Source organism: Astatotilapia calliptera, chromosome 11 (genome assembly GCF_900246225.1).
Source record: "Astatotilapia calliptera chromosome 11, fAstCal1.2, whole genome shotgun sequence".
NCBI classification, from domain to species: domain Eukaryota; kingdom Metazoa; phylum Chordata; class Actinopteri; order Cichliformes; family Cichlidae; genus Astatotilapia; species Astatotilapia calliptera.
Window position 1 is genome coordinate 34,427,714 of NC_039312.1, and position 24,039 is coordinate 34,451,752.

General features: G+C 39.0%; 1 protein-coding gene and 1 long non-coding RNA gene across 7 annotated transcripts; one reads left to right on the plus strand and one right to left on the minus strand.

Annotated features, from left to right (window-relative positions):
• Positions 1–1,303: 1,303 nt before the first annotated feature.
• LOC113032831 (NACHT, LRR and PYD domains-containing protein 1b allele 1-like) lies at positions 1,304–22,356 on the minus strand. Of its 6 annotated transcripts, none has more exons than XM_026185974.1 (12): positions 19,792–19,858; positions 19,600–19,679; positions 19,426–19,513; positions 18,635–18,787; positions 17,494–17,641; positions 15,802–15,831; positions 15,513–15,560; positions 14,807–14,836; positions 13,388–13,431; positions 12,966–13,233; positions 12,472–12,479; positions 1,304–1,323 (listed from the first exon to the last, which is right to left on the minus strand). In XM_026185974.1, exons 2-11 carry the CDS (start codon positions 19,632–19,634, stop codon positions 12,475–12,477), a joined length of 849 nt encoding a protein of 282 aa, XP_026041759.1. In that variant the 5' UTR covers positions 19,635–19,679; positions 19,792–19,858; the 3' UTR covers positions 1,304–1,323; positions 12,472–12,474. The 6 variants fall into 6 exon arrangements, 5 of the variants coding, with proteins under 5 accessions (XP_026041759.1, XP_026041758.1, XP_026041760.1 ...); XR_003273940.1 differs by lacking the exon at positions 1,304–1,323 and adding an exon at positions 11,395–11,726 and having other exon boundaries at positions 11,928–12,479; XM_026185973.1 differs by lacking the exon at positions 1,304–1,323 and having other exon boundaries at positions 11,395–12,479.
• LOC113032835 (uncharacterized) lies at positions 19,942–20,806 on the plus strand. Its single transcript, XR_003273944.1, has 2 exons — positions 19,942–20,184; positions 20,499–20,806. It is a non-coding gene; the product is annotated as an uncharacterized LOC113032835 (long non-coding RNA).
• Positions 22,357–24,039: the final 1,683 nt, after the last annotated feature.

The following is a 24,039-nucleotide window of genomic DNA, read 5'->3' on the forward strand; positions in this document are numbered from 1 at the left end:
TTTGGCTCAGGTATGAGTAGGCAGAGTGACGTCGAGTCTCTTTAATCAGTCTCTGCATCTCACAAGTACACTGAATTTAATAAATACTAAATTCATGAACAATAATTGAAAAAAAAAACTATAATCACGATTTTTTTTAGACCTCCAGATGAACAGAACAAACCTTTTGGAATTTACTTGCCTGGATGACTGAGCATGCATTGAGATATACGCAAAATCATCGTCATCAACAATCATGCCCATCATAGTTATGTCAGCACACATTTAATGATGGCACTGAGGCTGTACCCCAGTCCTGTGTATACAGGGAGTAGAGAAGCTTCAGTGTTGACACAATGTCATTGTCATTGATGTCCCTTGTTCTGGTCCAGGTAAGCAGAATAATTCCATTTAAAAATCTAATGTGAAATTCCTTCAGTCCTTGCTGTTTTTTCACTGGTCTCATCTTTTTTAAACATATTTTTATGTATGAATTTTTTTTATTATTAATTCTATAACAGTTTAATATTCTTATTTTTAGCTTCAAATGTTATTTTTAGGCCACTTTATTCTATCAAACGCTGCAAACATCACACAAAAATCAGGGTTATTTATCATTAAACAACACACATGTATTTGTACAACACTTTTCAATGTTCTGAGTAAGACATGTAAATAAAAATATTTACATGAAATGAAAGCCAAAACCACGATCAAATGTAATAAAACAGCCCTATGAAAAATACACAAATGTTTATTCAGGTCATAATAACTTTGTGGTTGGAAGCTTTTCTCCTTCAGGCTTCACTCCAAACCAAACTGAGCAACAACCACAACAAGAAAAAAAAATACACGAACTGTTCCTTGATGATCACTTTCATATGTTATTGTAGAATTAATCTGGAAGACTTTACTTGAAAACATTTAATAATATGATATGGATGCATTTCATTAACATCATAAGACCAGTTTATGGTTCCCTTTACTATTTCAATATATTATTTTATTTATTGAAATGTACACATAATGCTCATTTTCACAGGGATCTTTTGACTGTATTAAAATAGCTTTGGTTGCCTTGGTTTTGTTTTCAGACCCTAAATTCATCACCCCTGACAGTCTGTTTTAGCTCCTCTTTAAGCCAGCTTTGTTCTTATTAGCTGTCCTCCACAAACAGAAGGTTTGAACAAAATGTGGGTGGAGGTTCTGTGCTCACAGCCAGAGCACCATGTTAGGCTATCCCCTCTCATCATCACATCTTCACATTAAATAGGAAGAAAAAAAGACAGAGTCCTGCAGCAGATGGTCAGACCCACACAGAGTCCTGATCTCAGCATCATGTTGGAGTGAGCCTGTGAACATATGAAGAGACAGAAGAAAGACAACAGCAGAAAATACCTGCCAATACACTGGTTTTAAAAAGATTGTCCTCTTTTAAGTGGAAAGGATGTTCACCAAAGAAAACTTATTCAGGCTTTGTTTTTTAAAAGAAAAACATCTTTTGCCTAATTCTGTTGCACACTGTTCTCCTTAAATTGCTGTCTGTCTGAGTGGTGTCCCAGAAATTATGTGGGCTTCATAGATAATTGGCAAACCTTCTGGAGGAAACCTGGTCTTGTTAGGAGAGACGGCATCCATCCCACTTTGGATGGAGCAGCTCTCATTTCTAGAAATATGGACAAATTTATTAAACCCCCCAAAATATGACTATCCAAAAATCACAAAGAAAGAACAATACAGTATCCTCAACAGCACCAAAGAGAATAACAGTGACATGTAAATTATTACACATTAGGTCTTTCTTAGAGTAAGTAAATAAGTAAGTAAGAAAAAAATATTTATATAGTGCTTTTCACAGATAAAAATCACAAAGTGCTTTACAATTCAAGCAATGAAAATAGAACATATAACAACATAAAACAAAAAAATTACAACAAAAAAACAACAAATTACTTGAAAGCTTGTCTATATAAAAATGTCTTCAGCTGCTTTTTAAAAGAATCAGTGAAGTCTGTTCAGCTTGAAAACAGTGGAAGAGAATTCCACAACCGTGGTGCCACTGCCTGAAAGGCCCAATCACCACGAGTTTTAAATCGAGTGTGTGGGGCCACCAGCAGTCTCTGACCTGATGACCTTAAAACTCAGGAAAATGAATGACGTTTCAGCAGGTCAGATATGTACTGGGGAGTTTAGGGCCCTAACGGTTAAAGGTTAAAAGTTTCTGTTAGTACATGAATGAATAATTGACGAACAAATTGACTGACTCTGCCTTACAGAAACCTGGTTGCAGCAGGATGATTATGTTACTTTAAATGAATCAACACCCCCGAGTCATTCTAACGAAGCACAGGCCGAGGGGGCGGTGTGGCAGCAATTTTTCACACCAGCCTATTAATTAACGAAAGATCAAGACAGACTTAAAACTTAAGAGTATTTAAAAGTAGAATGGGAGGCAGAGCCTTCAGTTTTCAGGCCCCTCTTCTGTGGAACCAGCTTCCAGTTTGGATTCAGGAGACAGACACTATCTCTACTTTCAAGATTAGGCTTCAAACTTTCTTTTTTGCTAAAGCATATAGTTAGGGCTGAACCAGGTGACCCTGAATCCTCCCTTAGTTATGCTGCAATAGACGCAGGCTGCCGGGGATTCCCATGATGCATTGAGTTTTTCTTCTTCAGTCACCTTTCTCACTCACTGTGTGTTAATAGACTTCTCTGCATTGCATCATACCTGTTATTAATCTCTGGCTCTCTTCCACAGCATGTAATTTTGTCCTGTCTTCTTTCTCTCACTCCAACCGGTTGCAGCAGATGGCCCCGCCCCTCCCTGAGCCTGGTTCTGTCGGAGGTTTCTTCCTGTTAAAAGGGAGTTTTTCCTTCCCACTGTCACCAAAGTGCTGCTCATAGGGGGTCATATGATTGTTGGGTTTTTCTCTGTATGTATTATTGGGTGGCTGTAGCTCAGGTGGTAGAGCAGGTCATCTACTGATCGGAAGGTGGTGGTTCGATTCCCGGCTTCCCCTAGTCTGCATGCCAAATATCCTTGGGCAAGATACTAACCCGAAATTGCTCTCCGATGCATTCATCGGAGTATGAATGTGTGTGAATGTCAGTTGTGCTTGTGCAAATGGGTGTGAATGGGTGAATGCACAAGTTATGTAAAAGTGCTTTGAGTGCTCAGAAGAGTGGAAAAGCGCTATATAAGAACTAGTCCATTTACCATTGTACGATCTACTGTACATTATAAAGCGCCTTGAGGCAACTGTTGTTGTGATTTGGCGCTATATAAGTCAAATTGAATTGAATATATATAGTTATATATAGCTTTTATAACACAGAATATAGTTTGTAGGTCTACCTTACAATATAAAGCTCCTTGGGGCAACTGTTGTGATTTCGAGCTTGTGGCGGGGTGTGGTCTGTGGCATGGCTGCGAGGGAGGCAGACACACCTGAGCGACATGAGCAGTCATGCCTCAACGGCTTAAAAGTAGAATGAACTGGGTCCTGTTTTTGTGGTGTGTGTAAAAGCTGCAGGCAAGTGTTCGAAACGACCACCGAAATAAAAGAAAAAAGTCTGAAAATAAAAGAATGTGGTCGGGTCTACCCTGCATCTTCTACAGCGCTGTATAAATAAAATTGAATTGATGTGAATTATTGTACATCAGTAACACTGAGACATTATGTCTGATGTTTAACAGGTACAGGCAGTGATCATTCACCGATTTACTGTCGTTTAACATCAAAGTGCTGTTCATACTACAATCATGTACTGTATTTAAAATGAATTCATAAGATACATTTTTGACTGTCAAAATTTATTTTTGATTAAGAACACAATATACATACAAACATTTTGAAAGTAAAAACTTATTATAGAAAAATAGTTCCTTACCTTTGGATCACAAGCTCGTGTCTGACAACTTCTTCACCAGATCACACTGCAAAAATGGCTAGTCTATATTTAGGAAAAAATACTACATTTGATACAAAAAGCACTGAAAACAAGTGAAATTATCTGTCCATGCAGCAAGTTTATTTTACTTAATAAGAAATCTTGAAATAAGATTTTTTAATCCAGAAATAAAAGAACACATTCGAGAATTGAAGAGGGTTAAAATAAGCTTTAAAAAGCTCAATTTAAGATAAAATTACTTGATATCAAGTCCCAAAAGTAAGTTAAATATGCTAAATTACAGTCTTTTTTTATGTTTTGAATTCTTACTTGCAGCAAATGAATGCACTGCAACAAGAAAAATAGTTCTAATACTATGAAAAACTACTCAATATTAGTGAAGTATGATTAATTTGTTTCTTGATTCAGGTTGGCTTATCTTAAAATAGAGCCGAATCGATATTAAATCCAGGCAAAAAAACCTTAAAACAGACCTTTTTCCTAGAATACTCCTTGGCTTCTACTGAAATCACAACCAGGACAAGAGTGATATATGTCAACATTTATTTCTCTCATGAGAACAAAATACTTTTTTTGAACAATATAGGGCTGCTGCAGAATCCCTAAAAGTCTAAATCAACCCTTTAAAAGGCCTAAACAGAGAAAAGAAATTACATTTTTGGCCTTAAACTTTTGTGACAGTCACATAGTCTCACAATGTTGTAAATAATGGCATTACTGACTTAAAACTTTACATGCCTCAGGTAAAGTGTCCCTAAGAAAAAAAAACAACAACTTTCATTTGTAAAGCATTATAAGTAAAGCCGTTTCTCAGGACATTGCTAGGCAAATTAGGAACAAAGTTGTACAAACGTACTACAAAACTAAACAAACTGCAAATGACCTGATAAAATCCTGCTTGGTATTCACCTATTTTTCAAAGAACGACTTCCACTCAGCTATTGCTTTCTTATATGCACTAGTGGCATCTTGATCATGGATGGCATCAGTGATTACCTCAGTTTGTATGACAGAGAGGACCGTTGCAACACATTTTGGGTATGTTAAGTGCAAGGTGTAGTAATATGCCATCAACACCAACATTCCTTCCCAGAAATCCTCCAAGGGGAGAGTGGTCACTGGTATGTTTCCTACAGCAACAATGCTGGTTGTTCCATCAAAAAGCAGCACTGGGGAGGAGAGAGGCCGCTTCTCCAGGTATAGCATTGCATCTTCACCCGGCTAGAAAAGCACAAAAAAAGGACAAATTCTACAAGATTTTAAATGAAAGGGTTGCTGTGCATCCAAACAGCTTAAGACACAAAAAGCAATATCAACAGTTTAGAATGCTCCAACTGATTTACTGTTAGAATAGAAGAAATAAATATAAAATATCTGACTTACATGAATATGAAATTTTGGAAATGTACACAGCAAAATCTCCAGTGTTAAATTAACACTGGAGATTTTGCTGTGTAATATTGGAAAACTGATTAGGAGTTGGGAGGGTGACCTCCAGTGTCATTGTGATGATCATGCCTGGAGTGAGTGCATACAATCTGTGCATTCTTTATTTCTTTGTAACAGATTTAAAGAAACACAATATAAAATTTTACATAGACAGTATAGAGCGCCTATTTTTCTGAATAAAATTGATCCGAGCAGGTCTGCACAATGTATTAAATGTGAATCTGCGGCGGGGTCCTACTTGCACTGTCTTTGGACTTGCTTAAAAATCTCAAAATTCTGGCTCTGTGTAACTAAAGAATTAAAAGGTATATTTAAAAGCAGAATACAAAAAGATCCAGCTCAGTATTTATTGGGGCTGCCAATTCTGAACAAATTTCCAGATAAAAACAAATATATACTATTATGTAAATTATTGTTTTTGGCAAGAAAATGTATTCTTTTCAATTGAATTAATGAAAACCCACCAACAATAACTCAGTGGTATAAAGAAATCTTTAGAGTTTTACCAATGGAAAGACTGAGTGCAAAATTAAGTGCCAATGAAGACATTTTTTTGGATATATGGCGCCCGCTATTGGATTACTTACCTGATGATCTGAAGAAAACCATAGTGAGAGGGGCAGCCCCACTCCAATGGCGGGTTGAGTTTGTCAGGACAAATGTGTAAATGACTGGTAGACCAAATTATATATACTGTATTAGTTTTTCGTCTACATGTCTCAGACTGCTTATTGTGTTTGTTTGTTTTTGTCTTTTGTTTTTTTTGTCTTGTTTTTTGTTTGTTTGTTTGTTTGTTTGTTTTTTTGGGGGGGGGGGGGTTGTATAAAGGAAAAAAGTAAATAAAAATATGATGATTAGAAATGCATGCCATGAAAGAGTTTGGGTCTTAGGAGGTTAAATCTGGCACTCTCCAACATTTGACCCTAAAGAAGCTTCTTGGATGAGAGGTGAAACGTCTTCAAGCAACTTAAAGAAGACCAGGCGCTTTTCTTTCCAAGCTCCTAGTCCCTCCTATTTCACATTCCCTAATCACCTCAGTATGTAGTTAAGCTCTGTGTTTGTCCCTGCCAATTGTTGCATCCTCCGTGTTAGTTGTGTGTGTATCACTTGTCTTCTATCATCAGGTTATGTCATTCCATGCCATGCATTGCCAGTCTAGTTAAACCCTCCTAGTTTGAGTTCTGGGCCCTGTTTCAGGAAGCCAGTTTAGAAAACTCAGAGTGAAAAATGATACTCAGGGTTGAGTAACCCCGAACTGTCCAACTCGGAATATTCGGTTTCAGAAAGGCTGATAACAAGTAGTTCAATCAACGCGGAGTTGCTTTAACCCCAAGTGAAGCGCGCGCACGAGGATACATAAAGCCCTGATTAGTGGAGCACAGATTAAGCGAGTCACCATGGAGACGGAGGGAAAGAAGGCGCGGTCAATGTATTTCACAGCGCTTGAGGCCGAAATTCTGATGGCAGCATATGCCGATAACATGCAAATTTTGCAGAAAAAAAGTAACACAGCCTCAGCTGCAAAAGAAAGGGAGCATGCATGGCAAAACATAGCCGACAGAGTCAATGCGTGAGTGTTAATTTAAACATTGATCTAGGGATTTCCACCCATTTAACACGTTATTTTATCATATGTTATTTTATTTGTTATTTTATACATTTTATTTTGTGATGTGATGTGAGCGCAGGTGCAACCCAACAGGCCCCAAACGTTCCTGGCAGCAAGTAAAAATTAAATATAAAAATATAGTCCAAACAGGTATGGTGTAATTGTATTATGAGCCATAGTGCTTGGTCTGTTTGTCCCATGTAAATCAATTGCAGTTAGAGGCTACATTAATTTTCTTTCTGTAAGCACTTATTGAAATTATCTGAGCACATTACAAGTACATATTTGCTTACTCTGTATGCTCAAATGTGGCCCGTTATAGCCAACAGAAAAAAAGCGGAGGCCCGAAAAACAGGTGGGGGTCCTCCACCACCACCACTCACAGAGGCTGAGCAGTTGGCCTGGCCCTCAGCCAAAACAGTGGGCGCCCTGTGGCCGAAGGCATCTCTGCGGGGACATCCTCTGAGTCAATAACCCCGCAAGACACAAGTGCCTACATAGGGGGTAAATTCAAAATAATACACAGTCACCTTCGCAGTGCTACTCATTCATTTGATAAACTCTTCACCATAATGGATTATTTTGTAGTGAAGTTATTTTCCAACTGATTTTGCCTTGCCTCAGTCTTGGTTGTCTTTGAGAGCATAATGACAATGAAGTGTAAGGTGCTTGGTATGTTTGTTAATTGCCATTTGGTCCCTTGTAAGTTATAAGTGACCTGTATAAACCTCATATTCTATCAGTTGATGGTGATGGTGTACTGCATCTGGTGCAGCCTCCTGTTGAGCCAGACCAACATGCAGTTGTGAGTAATACTCCACAGATTATATGAGTTTACAGTAGAACAGCAATGTTGTTTATTTCTTTACTACAGGAAAATAATGAAGAAACATTGACAGCTGTTACAGAGGAGGAAGCAACAGAGACACTTTATGAGGTTTACATCTTTTAATACTTTGTGTACAGGAAACACAGGTGACCAATAAAGCCAGTTGAACAAAAAATCTGTTTATTCTTCTTTCAACATGTTGAGGTGATGGGTCAAAAGAAATGATTGTGACATATGGTGTCTCTGACTGCGCTTCCATCTTGTATGTCCGTGGGAGGGTCAGGATGTTCATGGTTTGGATCACTGCTGATGTTTGGTTCAGAAGGACAGTGTTCTCCTCTAATTGTGGCAATGTTGTGAAGAATCACACATGCCACAATAATGTCACATGCCCTTTCTGGGGTGACCCTGAGTCTTTGCAGGCACTGGAACCGGGCCTTAAGCATTCCGATAGTCATTTCAATTCTGGCTCTTGTCCTGCAATTAGCCAGATTATATCGCTGCTGTGGGCCCGGTTCAGGGTCAGAGTAAGGGGTAAGCAAATAGGGTAAACATGGATACCCCCTATCACCAAGCAAGTAGCCAGTGAACTCTCCTAAGACAGAAGGATACACTTCAGTTCAAATGTCCCTGAAGCAATTGGTCTTTATATATTTTAAAGTATTCTCAACTCACCATGTCCAAATTTTGTGCTCAGTGTACATTCACGGAATATTTGTGAGTCATGGACAGAGCCTGGCCGCTTGGCTTCCACATTTGTGATAATGTTGGCAGCATCACATATGATCTTCACAGTGCAGAGAACACAAATTAGCATCCATTACTATAATGAAATAATTTGTTAGTTTTAAATGCTACAGGGAACTATGCACCTGTACATTAATGCTGTGGGAAGACTTCCTGTTCACATAGTCTCCTTCATTTACTGGAGGAGCAATGATTGGAATGTGAGTGCCATCTATACAGCCAATCACGACTGGGAACCGTGAGAATAAATGTAAAATTTAAGTAGTAGTTCAAGTATCACCACATCATACATTAAGTTTTGTTCATCCTGATACCTGCAATTTTGTGGAATCCCTCTTTGATGAATCTTGTGGGTCTATGACCGGGGAACACCACAAACGAGTACAGGAGACGTTTCAGTGCAACTGTAACATTCCTGACTGCCCGACAGACGGTAGCCTTGGAAACGTGCTCAGCGTCACCAATATTATACAGAAAGCTCCCGTTTGCAAAAAACCGAAGTGCAATACAAATAATATGTACAGAACTGAGAGCATGTCCGCGATGTGTCACATGAGCAATATTAGGCCTGAGGATGTTATCCAAATAACTTATAGATTGTGCTGAGAAACGGTAACGTTCACACAGAAAATCATCAGGAAATGATAAAATGTCCAAACGCGCTCTGATCACTCTCTCCCGGCGGAGAGCTCTGCGGAGAATTTGGGCTTCACGATCTACTGGCTCTTCAAGGAAGGGACACGCCATGTCCGACACTTCCTACTGTCAGGTTTCCGACAAAGAGGCGGAGACAGTCAGGGTTAGTTGTAGTAAACCTGCTAGGGGGCAGGTTAGCTTCACGGCGTGTGTCGTCATAGTGACTCACTCAGGCTTCAGCTGAACTCGCTTTGTGAAACCGAAAACCCAGAGTTTTCGTTAACTCAGGGTATACTTACTCAGTTTTTCCACTAAACCGGCTTCCTGAAACAGGGCCCTGTTCTTTGTATTGCCAGCAAATAAACCTGCCTACTTAAGTTAATGTTTTGTCTCGGAGTCCTGCACTTGGGTCCAGCCACTTCCAGCCACACAGCTCATCGTGACACCTTCATTCACTGATTTCAAACAACTTTTAGAGTCTTCCAGTTCTGTCCTGTACGCTATATAAGCTGATTTATATAAGCTGAAATTGAAAAATTGAAATTGAAAATTTTCTTTCTAATCTTGTTTTTGACATATTCAATATCATGTACATGAAATCATTCATCCATCTGTCTGGTTGAGCCGCATTCTTGGTAATGTAGGAATCTACTTTTGACCAGGAATACGTGGAAAATGAAATATGATACTTCTCCATTTTGGGGGTGAAATGTAACTCACTGCATTGTTTTCATGTACTTCATGTGAGCATTTTCATCGTAGATGAATATATACTTTTACTTTATTACACAGCAGAGGCAAATATGTCATATTTACTCACTACAATGACCTAACACCTTCACTGTGTTTAACTTTGTTAAAGATTAAATAAGTGCTTCTTAAACATTGTTGTTTCAATGCATATTTTATTCTAACTTCAAATCACCAGACAGCCTAATGTGTGTGTTTTGGCACTCTGGGAGGAAGCTGGAGTAACCTGAAAACCCATACAAGGAGTACGTCCCACCTCCACACAGAAAAGCCTGAGTTAGAGTCAACCAGTAGAACTGAACCAGGAATCTTTTTACCATTGAACCACCAACCATGCTGCCAAATACATGCTGGTATAGTTTTTAATGAAACAGTCCTCTATTGAACAATGGACCCTGTGCTCCAGCTGAACCGTAAGACTTACTTAGAAAACACACACATTCATGTGCACACACACACACCAACGTGTGTCCCCAAAAATTCCTAACACACTTCTACGGATCTGGATTTTTGTGCATCCATAGAACCAGCACATACACAGTATCTTTAATGTAATATACATTTGCTACAACTGAGTGGAAGGTGAGAGGAAAGAGATAGATATCAGATCAATATCAGATATAAACACGTGGTGAACCGAAGGCAGTGGCAGCATAACTAAGTGATGTTAGGGGTCACCACCCATCACTACAAGCTTATTTAAAAAGGGAAATTTTAAGCCAAATGTCTCTTATGTTCTGGGCTCTGCTCAGCTGTTCCACACAGCTTCCAGGTTTGTTGTGTAACTAAGTGTCTCCTATCAATCAGACAATTTTATTATCATTGGTGGTAATTACATTTTGGTCTTTGGCATCAACCAAGCTGAAAATGTTGCATTAAAATCTGTCCTAAACAACTGTTTCTATCTGTAAATGCAGAGGAAAAACAGAAATCAAACCAAGTGCTAATAGGTGAGGGTAGGGACGTAGCTCAACCGGTAACTCAAGAGTTTCACTTTAAGTGGTAAATGTCCTGTATTTGTATAGCACTTTACTCAGTCCCTATGGACGCCAATGCGCTTCACACTACATTCAGTCATTCACACACTGGTGATGGCAGCTACATTGTAGCCACAGCTGCCCTGGGGCGCACTGACATACAAGGCTGCCGGACACTGGCCACCATACCTTCTGATCACCACCAGTAGGCAACGGGTGATGTGTATTGCCCAAGGACGCAACGACTGAGACTGTTGGAGCCTCGAACCGGCAACCTTCCGATTACAAGACGAACTGCAAACACTTGAGCCACGATCGCCCGTAAAGCTCAGCTCTCTCTTCACTACGATAGACAATATAGCCTCTGGATCGCTGCAGTCACAGCACCGATCCATCTGCATCGTTCATAATAGAATCTTATGTGTCTTTGTTTGTTGTTGTTTCTCTTTTTGTGAAAGATGCTGGAAGCCAAATTTCCCCCGGAGACAATAAAGACTGAACAGCTCTTCAGAGGTGATTATTCTAGTTTTTAAAATTAAGAAAACATTTTAAAATGACCGTCTTACAGTAAACAGACATCACTGTTGTAGCTATTTGTACAGCAGCTTTGACAAACAAGGCAGTGATTGGTTTAAAGTTCTTTATATCAGATAAAAGAATATTTTGAAAATAATTAGTAAAAAAGCAAAAAAAACAAAACAAACAAATACATGACAGTATCAAATTCTCAAATGTTTATCCAATTAAAAAATTCTCATTGATTAAAATGTGACAAACAGACGTGTTGTAATCCTCAGTAACGTCAAACCTTCACCCAGTTGGTCCTGAAACTTTTCTCCTCCAAACCAGACGGAGCAACGACCACAAGAAGAGGGAAAAAGATAATGTTCAATATGAGCATCAACCAACAATATTTATATGAAGTATGAAGAATATGAACGAAGAAAAGCACAACAGGAACTACCTGTAAAGTCTGTCACACACTGTACTGCTAGAAAAAACTGAATGTGCTGCTATGACAGAAGATATAGGAACTCACTGTAAAATCATCTCTTCGTGCTTCAGGATGCAGTCATTCTACATATGAGTAACAAAAAACAAACAAAACCACTAAAACAAATTCATTTCTTTTTACATTTCCTCTCATCGTCCACACAGCCACAGATACCAACATTGTCACATTAATAAAGAAAACATGTGGATAAATCTGATCATATTTTTAGCCCCATGTCACCAGTGAAAATATAATAATTTATCAGAGTTGATCAGTTCATGCAGCAAGCACCAAATCAAAGCCATGCTGTGTAGATTCACACAGATGTTGCTTTGCTCGCTGTCTGGATCAGGTGTGTGCAGGTAAAAGGGAAACATCATGGAGGCTCTGTGCAGGTTCACAGCTGCAACTCTGGAGTTTGAGGTTTAGAATCTCACGAATGTTAAAATACAGATTCTGATCCATCGCCAGGACTAAGAGTGACGCATCTATCCTGCAGCAGGACAACGAGCCCGAACAGAGAGTCAGAGACATAAAGAGTCCTGCAGCAGATGGTCAGACCCACAGACCTGATCTCAGCATCACGTTGATGTCAGTCTGAGAACACAGGAAGAGACGGAATAAAGAGGACAGAATCCAGGAGAACCAGGAAGAAGCTTCTAACAAACTACCCGTCTGTATGTACTTCCTTTAAAAACAAAACCAATTTTTATAAGTAAAGTGCGCTCACACCAGATGGTGACTGATTAAGAATATATATAAAGATATTACTTTTGAAATCATTAAGTATTTGCAGTACTGTAACATCAGACATTCAGTCTGTACATTTAACAGTTACACTGATCATTCACTGATTTCCTTTCATCATTTTACTCAAACTCGTGGTAGAATTTTAAAGTTTAATCTCAAATCTGCTCCTAGATTACAAACCCTCCATGTTTCAAACTGAAGTCTCATCACTCTGAGTTCATACTACAGTCATGTACTGACTTTAAAATAAATGCGTGTTTTTAAGAACAGTGCATATATAAAGTTTTGACAGTAAAACATTAATGGAATAAATTACACCATTTAGTTTCTCACCTTTGGATCTCGAGCTCGTGTCTGACAACTTCTGCACCAGATCATTCCTGTTCATTTTCCTAAAAACCTCCTTGGTCACCTCCACAGTATGTTGGGTGTAGGCCCCGAACATCAGATCCACCAGGTCACAGATGTTGGCATCCTCCAGTTCGCTCTTTGGGATGGGTTTGAGCTCCACCAAAAGCCACTTGAACTTTTTAAGGTCCTTCTTTTCCAGATGTTCTAATATTTCCATAATCCGCTCTCTGTCTGATTGGACTGTTAACACCTGGGAACAAACAAAGTGATTTAATAATAACCTTCTTAGAGGATAACTAATAAGTAAACAAAACCATCACACGTGATCATTTTTTAATAACAGGTATAAGTAATGAATTAAGTGAAGCTGTGGTGTGAGGACAGAATCATTTGGTTCTACTTACTTTCTGCATCTGTGCAGACAGATGTTTGTCCACAGTGTTTTCCTCTGAGAAAGGACATAAAAATGAGATTATCTTTACTTGTAAAGTTTTGTAATAAAATAAATACATGATACATAATAAATGAAACAACTTTTCTCTGTCACAAAATGCCCAATCAGCAAATCCTGAATCCATCACTCTCTATGATCCAACAGCCAAGACTGACTCCAGACAAAGTGAAGGAAACGTTGCTGACAATCAGCTCACATCCAGGTGCTGATCACATCAGACCCTTCTTTAATGATTCAGGCAGCCTTTCAAACATTTCCTGTCCAGCTGATTCTTAGTTTTGTGTTATGTAAATATAAGAATCGCAGCATCAGTGATATTAAATATGAACACTCTGAGATGTGGTCCACAGTAAGTAACCCTTAATAAGGACTGCCCCAGGTTGCAGATTTTGTTGCTCTGCATGATTTTGATGAGTTCACAGGAAGGTGAGCGAGACAGAGAAATGTACACAGTGTGAACACTTCAGTGCCCTGTCTTTCTTCTCATCTTCTTCAGCCTCAGATTCAAACTCCACTCCAGTGTTTACTGTGGATCTTTCTGTAGAGTTTTATATCACATCTCTCCAACAGCTGCCACATTGCATGCAAGTATTGATGACATGATAAAACAGCCACAGACAGCTGTGAAATGTGTTGTTCTTGCAGAAGACTAAGGCTTACAGAGTTGCACCAGGAATGGTAATTTTTCTAGTACTGCTCATGTGATTAGGCAGAGGATCAATAGGGGGTCCACGACCCTCTTGGGGACATTCCCATAGGGCTTAAAATCTGGGACGCTCCACCAGTCGCTCTTAGAACTGAAGAAGCTTCTGAAACGTCTTCAAGAAACTGAAAGACGTCCAGATGCTTTTCTTTCAGAGCTCCTTAGAACACCTGCTGACACTTCCAGTTTCCTGAACATCGTCCCCATTAAGGATAAAACTCTATCCCACCTGTCTTCAGTCAAGTCAGGGACACCAGTTCAGTGCTGCAAACAATAGATATCTGAGAATATCTCAAACTGATCTTCCTCATGTCCACAGAGCCAGCAGCTTCATACAGAAAATGGCACTATGTGGTTCAGTTCTATATTTGGCATTTTACCACAAGTTCTGTTGAATTCTTTAACATCTAAAAACATTCGTTAACTGGTGCTAAAAATCTGGTGGTAAAAATAGAACTGACTCGATTTATGCATTTTGACAGTCCAGTCAACAGCATCAGTAGATTTGGAAAAGCTGGTTGGTGCCATTGTTGAACAAGAGCTTATTCATTCATTCCCTGGCATTTTGCAGTACTTCAAATATGAGGTCAGCAACCAAAGGGAACCCACCACAGCCAAACACAAAGTGCAGTCCTTTTTATACAGAAATCATGTGAAACATCTAACCTTGTACTTTACCACTTCTTTGGGATTCATCTGAAAGTGAAACAGATGAATCAGTAAAAATACAGAAACACCGTATTTACTGGGCTGATCTACCAGTAGGCGTTAACTTTAATAATAACTGTCGTCTAGCTGAATACAGCCACAGATGATGTCGTCTTCACTGCCCTGCACTCTCTCTTCATACATCTGAAATATAACAAACTCTCTCTCAGCAGGCTGTTTGTGAAGCTGACTGGCAGACTCGTCACTCTGGTCTTCAGGAACACATCGTGCAACTGGATACTGGACTTCCTGTCAAACAGGCTGCTGTTCAGATTGTTAATCTTCATGAAGTTAGAAGACAACACAACCATCATCACTCTGTTGGAGGAAATCAGCTGTTCAGGAAAAAGCCTGGGACTCACAAACCCCTCCAGCATGATAAGGAAGTGATTCACAGAGGGCTGAATACATGAATATTATATTTATCTCTGTAAAGAAAGAAATATAAGCAGGATTGAGTTTAGTGACTCGCTGCCACCGAGAGCTGAGAGACTGAGAGCTCCTCCTTTAGAATGAAAACTTGAAGACAGAACAAAGTATGTAAGCTAACGAAAAGTAAAATTGTGGCGGGAAAAAGGTGTGATTGACGGTTCACTAGGATTCATCAGCGTTCTATGTGTCACATTATATAAAACCACAGAACAGGTAATATTGATGAACCTACCAGCCGACTGAGAGCTGACAGCAGCTGCTCCCACTGAGGATCCTGCAGCTGTTAATAAATAACAAGGAAAGTTTTTAGTTTCTTAACAAATGTTCAAACTTTTTAACTTTCATTATGCTAGCAAACTGAAACATTAGAGACTCAGTGCCACAAATTAAAACAATTAAATAACTACACCAAAGGATATTCCACTAAACTCTGGTCTACTAAAAAAGAAGAAGAAGAAAATCATTCATTTATAATCTGAGTAAAAGGTTCGTCTAAATGCTCCTTTCGTGTGATATCTTACCTTCAGCTTGACCAGACTCTGGATGGTCATCTGGAATTCAAGAAAAATCAAAATATGGATACTTGACATTAGAGTTAAATATGAAAGTTTCATCTGAATAAAGCCGAGTGTTCAAGCAGCTGGTTGCCATGGGAACCCATTCTCTGAAACGCTCTATGCACTGTTGTTGAGCTAATCTGAAGGCCACGTGAAGTTTGTAGCGACTGACTCTGCAGAAAGTTGGAGGCCTCTGTGATTTTACGTGGCCCGTCACTTTGTGGCTGATTGGCTGTCGTTCTTTGTTATAATACCACTAACAGCTGACTGTATGTATAATATTTTGTAGCAAGGGAATTTCACCACAGCACTAATGTTGTGGATTTTCTATGATATATATATGACATATGTACCTGTACACACTGGACATATACTCACATATGTAATCATATATACTTCTATATACTAAATATATACTTATACTGGAGTATTTTTTCTACTCGTTCAAAATCACAAGACCCACATATTTAGGTCAAAGATTATCTTCAATAATATTAATGAAGTTTGTGCCCTTTATTGTACAAACACATGCTGATCAATACTGTTTGAAAATGTACTAGTTAGGATCAATAAGTAACCTTTGACTGTGTTATGGCCAACGGTGACTGGTTCAAACAAAGGTTTCTTTGGCACTGCTAAAGTATGCGCATAGGACACTTTCTCTGCGTTTATCTGTAGCGCCTCACGCTGTGTCCAGCCCTTTCGATGCCTATACGGCAAACAAACCTGCCCCCTGTGCGTGAAGCTGGGATTCTGGTTCTCACCTCAGCCACCAGAAGGCAAGAAAAACCTTTACTCGGCATAGAAAGCAGCTTACGTCTGGCATGCGTACCTGACAAAATTGTCAAATTGATTAACTGTTAACTGCCGTTTTCTCATCAAACGGACAAAGTGAGCCAATTCAATGATGGATGTAAAAGTTATGGGGCAGGGTCAGAAAGTTATGCATCATACGTGGAAGATGAAAAGAAAGAACAAAGGATGAAAGAGTACCCAACGGCAGGCGGAGGGGTCACTGATCCCATATAAGAGGAGGGTCGATATGCCCCGCTCTGCTGCTTCTTCCCTGTCTGTCTGTTGTGTGTCTGTGCTGTTTGTGCTTTGAGGCTCTACACTCCGGGGTTGCTTCGCTTTGCTTGTTCACTTTTTCTGTCATCCTGGTTTATTGTACTGATTTCTGCTGTTCATATGACACTGTTTAATAAACTCTGTTCTAAGAATTCTACTCTTTTCCAGAGGATCTTTTTGAGTGATTGGATTTTAACTGGATCTGAAAAGCTGGACGTCCACAGCATTGGTGGGATAAGGTTATCATACTGGCTTCAAAATGTGCGACTCGACACTTGTTGCACAGGTGGCGTCTTATCACAGGACCACTGAACTCCTGAGAACGAGTGATTCTTTCACATGTTTGTAGAAGAGTCTGCATGTCTTAGTGCTGATTTTATACACCTGAGGCCACGGAAGCAATTTTAACACATGAATGAAAGGATGTGGATGAGCGAGTGAATACTTTTGGAAACATCGTGTCAACCAAACTGCTGCAGACTCTTTTAAGTTTGATGGAAAAAAAACATCTTACATTTGACATTATATGACATACAGTATTTCTTATATTAGTAACAGTGTGGGTAATATTGCTTAATAACCACTGACCTGCTTGAATTTCACATTCCCATAGTGGCTCATCAGCTGGTTCACCATCAGCTGGGTGAGTGTGCACCAGTGTAAGTATGAGTTCACTGCCTGGATTCTTAACGTACACCTCATAGAAGTTTTGCCTATTGTATCTGAGGGTTAACTCCTGTGTTTGAAAAACAAAAACAAAAGAACTTTAAAATACCTCTGTGAGCACACACACACACACACACACACACACACACACACACACACACACACGCACACACACACACACAGACTTGTGGTTCTTACATCTGGCTATTAGTACAGAAATGGAGCCTCCAAGTTTTACATTTTACTTTTTAAATCTACTCATTTAAATATATTTGATGGACAAAGTGTAGGTGACAGAGACTAAAGATAAAAAGACAGTTTATCTGTGGACTTGTGATATTATTTAGATGCAGTAAGACAGATGTAAGTGATTTTCAGTCAAAACAATGTTGAGGCTCAGACTTTGAGTTTTTTAAATATGCTCTAATATGACCTGAGCACTTGCCCTTTGACCTTGTTCACATCAAGAGTTTTATAATGAACTAAAACTAAAACCAAAATTACCAGAAAAATGTGAACTGGAATAAAAACATAATGACCTACAGACCTTTTTACTCAGTTTAATCACATTTGTTTTCGTTTTTTTAATTATTATTCTTTTTAAATACACAACTTCTTACTTTCCTTATCTATCAGGTCATTTTGGGAAAAGGTGATGGCATTTAAATGAGCCATTTAAAAAAATAGCAGCACACTAATATAATTACTTTGCAACTCAATGTTTGAACTTAAGAGTTTTAGGATTTTCTTCAGAACTTGATTTTCCTGAAACACTAATGTTGACTTTTACCATTATTTTATGTTCTTCAGGTAAAACTATCATCAGCACCTGAAGAAGACTGAAATACAGCATCAAACACTGCTGTGTTAAAGTGTGTGCAGCTGTGCTAACAAAGACAGCTGATAGTCCCTGGTGTGATGGCCCTCACCTCACTGACTCAGCCAATGCAAAGACACACGTATGTTTCAGAGCAGCCGTGTCATTCTGGCTAAAATAAGGCCTGATGTGTTTTCTGCCAACAAGGTTTCGATCCACATGTAGCACAAACTTTACAAACTTTACCTTCGGCTGAATTTTTGCACTTGTGTTGTCGGCTTTGAGGCTGAAAAGACGCTCGGTTTGCAGGTACTGGTCTGGGGGATGCTTTATGATTTTTTTAAAGTTCAAATGGGATTTTGTCTCATCATTTTTCTCACGATATTTCTCAGCAATTTCCTGTTTAAGAAAAAAAAAGGAAAAAGAAAAAGCAAAGTAATCAAAAATAGGGGTTAACTTTACACCAACTTACACCATCTGTGTTTGAAATGACATTTATAACCAAGCAATAAGATTTCTGTGAGAGAGTATTATGGTCTGCTGGAAAAGAAAAAGGGAGGAAAAAGTCACATTAATGAGAATAAAGTCAGAGATTGTTGTGAAATATTGTGTCAAACTCTGAGAGGGAGAGTATCACCATGTGAAGGTGATCAATATTTTGCATCTTCATGGGTGCTTTGTGAACTCTCGGGTTAATAACAAGTGTCTAATTTTTAATAATCAGAGTTTTGTTATATGAAGTCTGTATGATGTAATATTATAAACTCTGGTCTGGATCCAAATAATCTCCAGATTACAGTGAAGAGATTTAACAGCCAAGTGACTCTCACAGGTGCTGCTGATGTTAAAAGAAAAACTATGATTAAAAAAATCTTCCTATAATCAAACAGAAGAGATTTATTGTAGCAATAGAGACATTTTTACAATTGGCTTCAATATAAAACACATTTTTCTTTCAGTGTCTCTTTTGTCTTTTGTCAGTCGGTCCTAATGTTTGGAATCTTGTCCTGTTTCACATCATTAAGATGTTCAGTTACCTGTTCCAGAGCAGGATCCTGTCGTATCAGGTAGACGTGGAGTTTGAGGAACGATGTGTTGGGTTTATAGTACATCAACGTGTAACAGCTGATTTTTGGAGGAAATATGAAACGTATCAGAGCCGCTATCATCAAGAAATTTGGCTCAGTTAACTTGACATGTGTTGGTGTGACCTCAGACACTTTTTCCACAACATCTCCACAGTCATCTATGTGAAGGACTGCAAACGTGTCCAATATGTCAGGGATGTCATCTGCAGGAGAACACAACAACACAAACATGGTGAGAAGAACAGTTTATAACAGTTTGTGTGCTCACTGTCAGAAATGTCAAACATCTGAAAGTCTTCCTTCATGTCCTCTTACCGATGCAGATCCAGTGTGGCAGGTGAACTTCATTTAACTTCCCAGCAGTGACTGTGACGTCCATCAGAGGACCTGCAGGCATGTATTGTCTGCTCTCCATCCTCTCCATGTGTCCCTCCCAAGATCTAAACTGGTACTGAAAGCTGGTCTTTCCCTTACAGACCCAGCGCAAGCCCGACACTCTGCATTCAAAGTGTCCTGCTGCAGACTGAAGGCTGAAACAGGAATTAAATACACACTCATGAAGGAACAACAGAGTGAATGGAAACACAGAGAGTAGTCGTGTGAATCGGATGCAAAATGAAGAATTTCCTCTGGGAATAAATCCAAAGCTGAACTGTTTCCTGTAGTTCCAGTTTGCTGTGCTGCAGCATTCAGGAAGTTGATTTACCTGTAAGTTGGAGCCTCGTCTGCATCTGTACTGTTCACCTCAGGTTCAAGTTTAGTCCAATCACTGCAGTCCTGCTGCAGAGGACAGTCTCTTTAGTCAATAAGTACACATGTTTATAAAGAAAGAAACTTTAGCAATAAATGGATGAATGGAAGGGATTACCGTCAGGCTCTGACAACCTTCAAGCTCTGAACTTCTTTCAGTTTTTCGTCCTTGTTGAGACACAAAGAATTCAAATGAATGATGTTATGCTGACATATAAAATCATCCTCTAACTGTCCACATGTTTGCTGTTTGATCACTTTATGCTGTGCAGTGCTGCTTCAACATCAGAACAACATGTTCAGCAGGACGTGCAGCTGAGTGACGTCTAAGATGATCAAAAGCTGATGAATCCAAATATTCTCACCAGTGATGTCAGAACAAGACAGAGACAGAGAGAAAGGTTGGATTCAGCTCTGATGATTTATGCAAAGTTATTTTTGGACGTCTGTTGTGTTTCCTGTTTATTTTAATGTTTGTTGATTAGAAGTTGTTTAAACAAGTTTATTGTAAATTATGAAAATCTGTTTATTAAACTTTGTTTGGTCTCACCTGAGCTGCTCTCTGACAGCCTCAGCATCAGATCAGGTCTGTTCATGTCTGTTAAAACCTCCATGGTCGCCTCCACAGACTGATGACCAAGTTTATCCACCATCAGATTCACAAGGTCTTCTGTCCTGTTTGTATACCAGTACCTCTCCATTTGTGGCAGGCTCATCTTAAAGCACGTGAACGGCAGCAACTGCTTGAATTTCTTTAGATCCTTTTGACTGAATTCATTCAGTGTTTCCAAGAGAATCTGTCTGACAGCTTCCTGTTCTTTTACCTGTAAAACCAAAACAATGTATTAAGTTACTGTATAATATCTCTGTTGGACAATTTAAAGATTTCTTTTTATTTAATTTCCAGTGAAAATGAAGTAGAAATATCAAATATTAATAAAAAGATGTCTTCATTAATATTTATGTTTCAGAACGATCACCGACGAGACAGCTGGCGGTTTTGATATTTAACTTTGTGTATTTATGAACTTTAGTTTCATGAAAAAAAGTATTGTTTACTTTCCATCAGTACTAAAACCTAAATGTCCTTTTTTCTGGAATTAAAGTCTTTGTAAAGTTAAAGACAAAGAAAAATCTAAAGATGTCATTTCCTGGTTTTATCGTCAGGAGTAGATCCTTCACTCTGTCGTCAGTGGAAACATTATTGCTGCAGACTCCACATTAACACTGTGAGAAGCATCCAGTTTCAGAGATGCTTCGTCTGTTTCATCGTGTTTAATGTTCAAGATGAGGATGATTTACAGCCTGAATCTACTGAATGAAAGCTGAGTTAGAGTCACACTCACTCTCTTCAACAGTGCAGCTCCATGTTCATCCACAGAGTGTTTCTCTGAGGAGGAAAGACATTTACCATCAACTCTGAGGATTCAAACATCATCACACATCCAAGTAGAATCAGCCTTCAGACGACACAGATGATTTAAAAGAGAAAATCATGTGAAACTAAATAAAATGACATAAGAACCCAACAAAGAAACCCTCCATCCTGTCCAACCAAAGTAACTGGGGGTTCCCAGCTGTGATAATGAGAGAGGGTACACCTGTCCACCTCAGGTTTTAAACAGACAGACAACCTTTCACACCCACATTTAATTTAGAACCAGCAATAAAGCCAACAAGCATGTGTTTGGACTGGAAACCAGAGCACTCTGAGGAAAAGCATGCAGGCACAGGGAGAACATGCAAACTCCACACAGAAAGGTTCCAGCCAACCAGGAGGCTCAAACACACAACCTTCATGCTGTGAGGACACAGTGCTAACCACTGCACCACCATGACACCAGCAACACAAAAACCTGTTGATGACACAGTTTACACTCATGCATGTTGGTCTTACCTCTGGATGCTGAGCTGCTCTCTGGTAACTTCTGCACCAGATCAGTTCTGTTCATGTGCATGAAAACTTCTCTGGTCACCTCCACAGACTGATGACCAAGTTCATCCACCATCAGATTCACTACATCTGCTCTGGTTGATGATGGACTCTGTGATTTGTATGACAGACTCATCCAAATAAAAATTGACTCCAGGAATCTCTTGAACTCCTCGAGCTCAAATCATTCGAAGCTTCCAAAAGCAGTTGTTTCACAGCTGCCACCATTGCCACCTGGAAAAGTCATTCAATTTGCAGGACATTTATTTATCCATTTTATCCAAATAAGCTCTTTTAGAAAGTTCAGTATGATTTCTCATAACCACAAAAAAGCAGAAATCATGAGAAAAATGAGTCAACATGAGAACTGATGATACTTTAGTCCTCTGACTTTCAGCCTGCTGTCTTGTACTGAATCAGAGATGTGACATGACTCACTTTGTGGATCAGTGCAGAGCGTCGTTCATCCACAGAGTGTTTCTCTGAGGAGAAAAGTGCTCAAAGTCACTCACAAGAGACTTACTTACCAACTGACAGTTGTATAATCTTCAACATTACATTTAAAGCTCAACTATGATAGACACTGTTTGTGTTATTCAGTCTCTCAGACTGAAGGAGTCACTTTTTGTCATTTTTTTGTTCCTTGAACACTCATAAATTCTGATTTGGACAACAATCTGTCTTTTCTCTACAATATTTTTATGAAAGACAAAAACTTTACTTATGAGACATCTTAACCACCAGAGTTTATTTAACTTATTTCCTCTTTGTTGTCTTACTTTTGGGTTCTGGGCTGCAGTCTGACGGCCTCTGAGCCAGATCAGTCCCCTTCATCTCGTTTAAACCCTCCATGGTCTTCTCCACTGACCGCTCACCGTAAGTCAGGACCATGAAAAACACCGTGTCCTGCAGGTCTGTCCTCATGTAGATGATTCTTTGGATGTCTGACTAATGTTTGTAATGAATTTTACGCAGGACTTCCTTGAAAACCTCAAGTTCCCAGTAACTCAGACCAGCCAGGGTTTCCAAAATCTGCTGAATAACAGACGCCAACGTTTCTACCTGAGAAAAAAAAAGGTAAATGCGACTTTTCTCCAGGTTTTTTTTTCCATCTCATCAACGTCTCATAAATGTTTAGATTACACCAGACACAGTTACAAGCAAATGATGTAAGTGATAATTACACACCTGATTAACATTTATTCCAACCTGATGAATTTAATCTTTCTGTTTATCTTTTCTACATGTAGGAGTTTTTTAAACTGAACATGTTCAGTGAACGCTGCATCATTTAAATACAGTCATAGGTGATATTACTCACTTTCTGGCTCAGCGCAGCCCAGTATTCATCCACAAAGAGTTTCTCTGGGAGAAATATTACAATATCATGGTTACCATGAGAAAAGCAAGTGTAGTATCCCCACAGCAGACTCGTCCACAGTTTAATGCTTTTCAGCACAATCTTTATTCATACTTACACTCGGTTGCTGTTACAAACACACACAGCTGCAGCTTTTCAGCCGCCACAACAACAACTCTCAGGATCAGGTACAGATTTTAAAGGCTGATGCTGGCAAAGTTAGAAAGGTGCCGGCTGTGAACAACACCTCATCTATCTATTACTTCATTTGTTCTCTTTAGGCTCCACAATGATTGTCTGTCTAGTGTCTGTCGTCCACCTTAAATCCATTCATAACTTATTTAACGTCAGGGTTAATGATCAGAAAACAATTAAGTGTGTAAGGAAAGAATTTAGTCGTTTGTAATCTTAATATTAATGTCTGTGTTTTATTTAACAATATCTATTATTAAACACTTCAGTGAAGAAAATCCTCCTGCCTTCTTTCAGGAAGACAAAAAAACTTCCATTGTTCAGTTTT

Coding starts and splice junctions, on each gene's coding strand:
- LOC113032831 (XM_026185972.1), bottom strand. CDS start 22,295: ATGAGTCTGTCATACAAATCACAGAGTCCATCATCAACCAGAGCAGAT. Junction 21,051..21,572: donor GAGCTGCACTGTTGAAGAGA/GTGAGTGTGACT, acceptor TTGGTTTTACAG/GTAAAAGAACAGGAAGCTGT. Junction 20,257..20,344: donor AAGGTTGTCAGAGCCTGACG/GTAATCCCTTCC, acceptor TGTCCTCTGCAG/CAGGACTGCAGTGATTGGAC.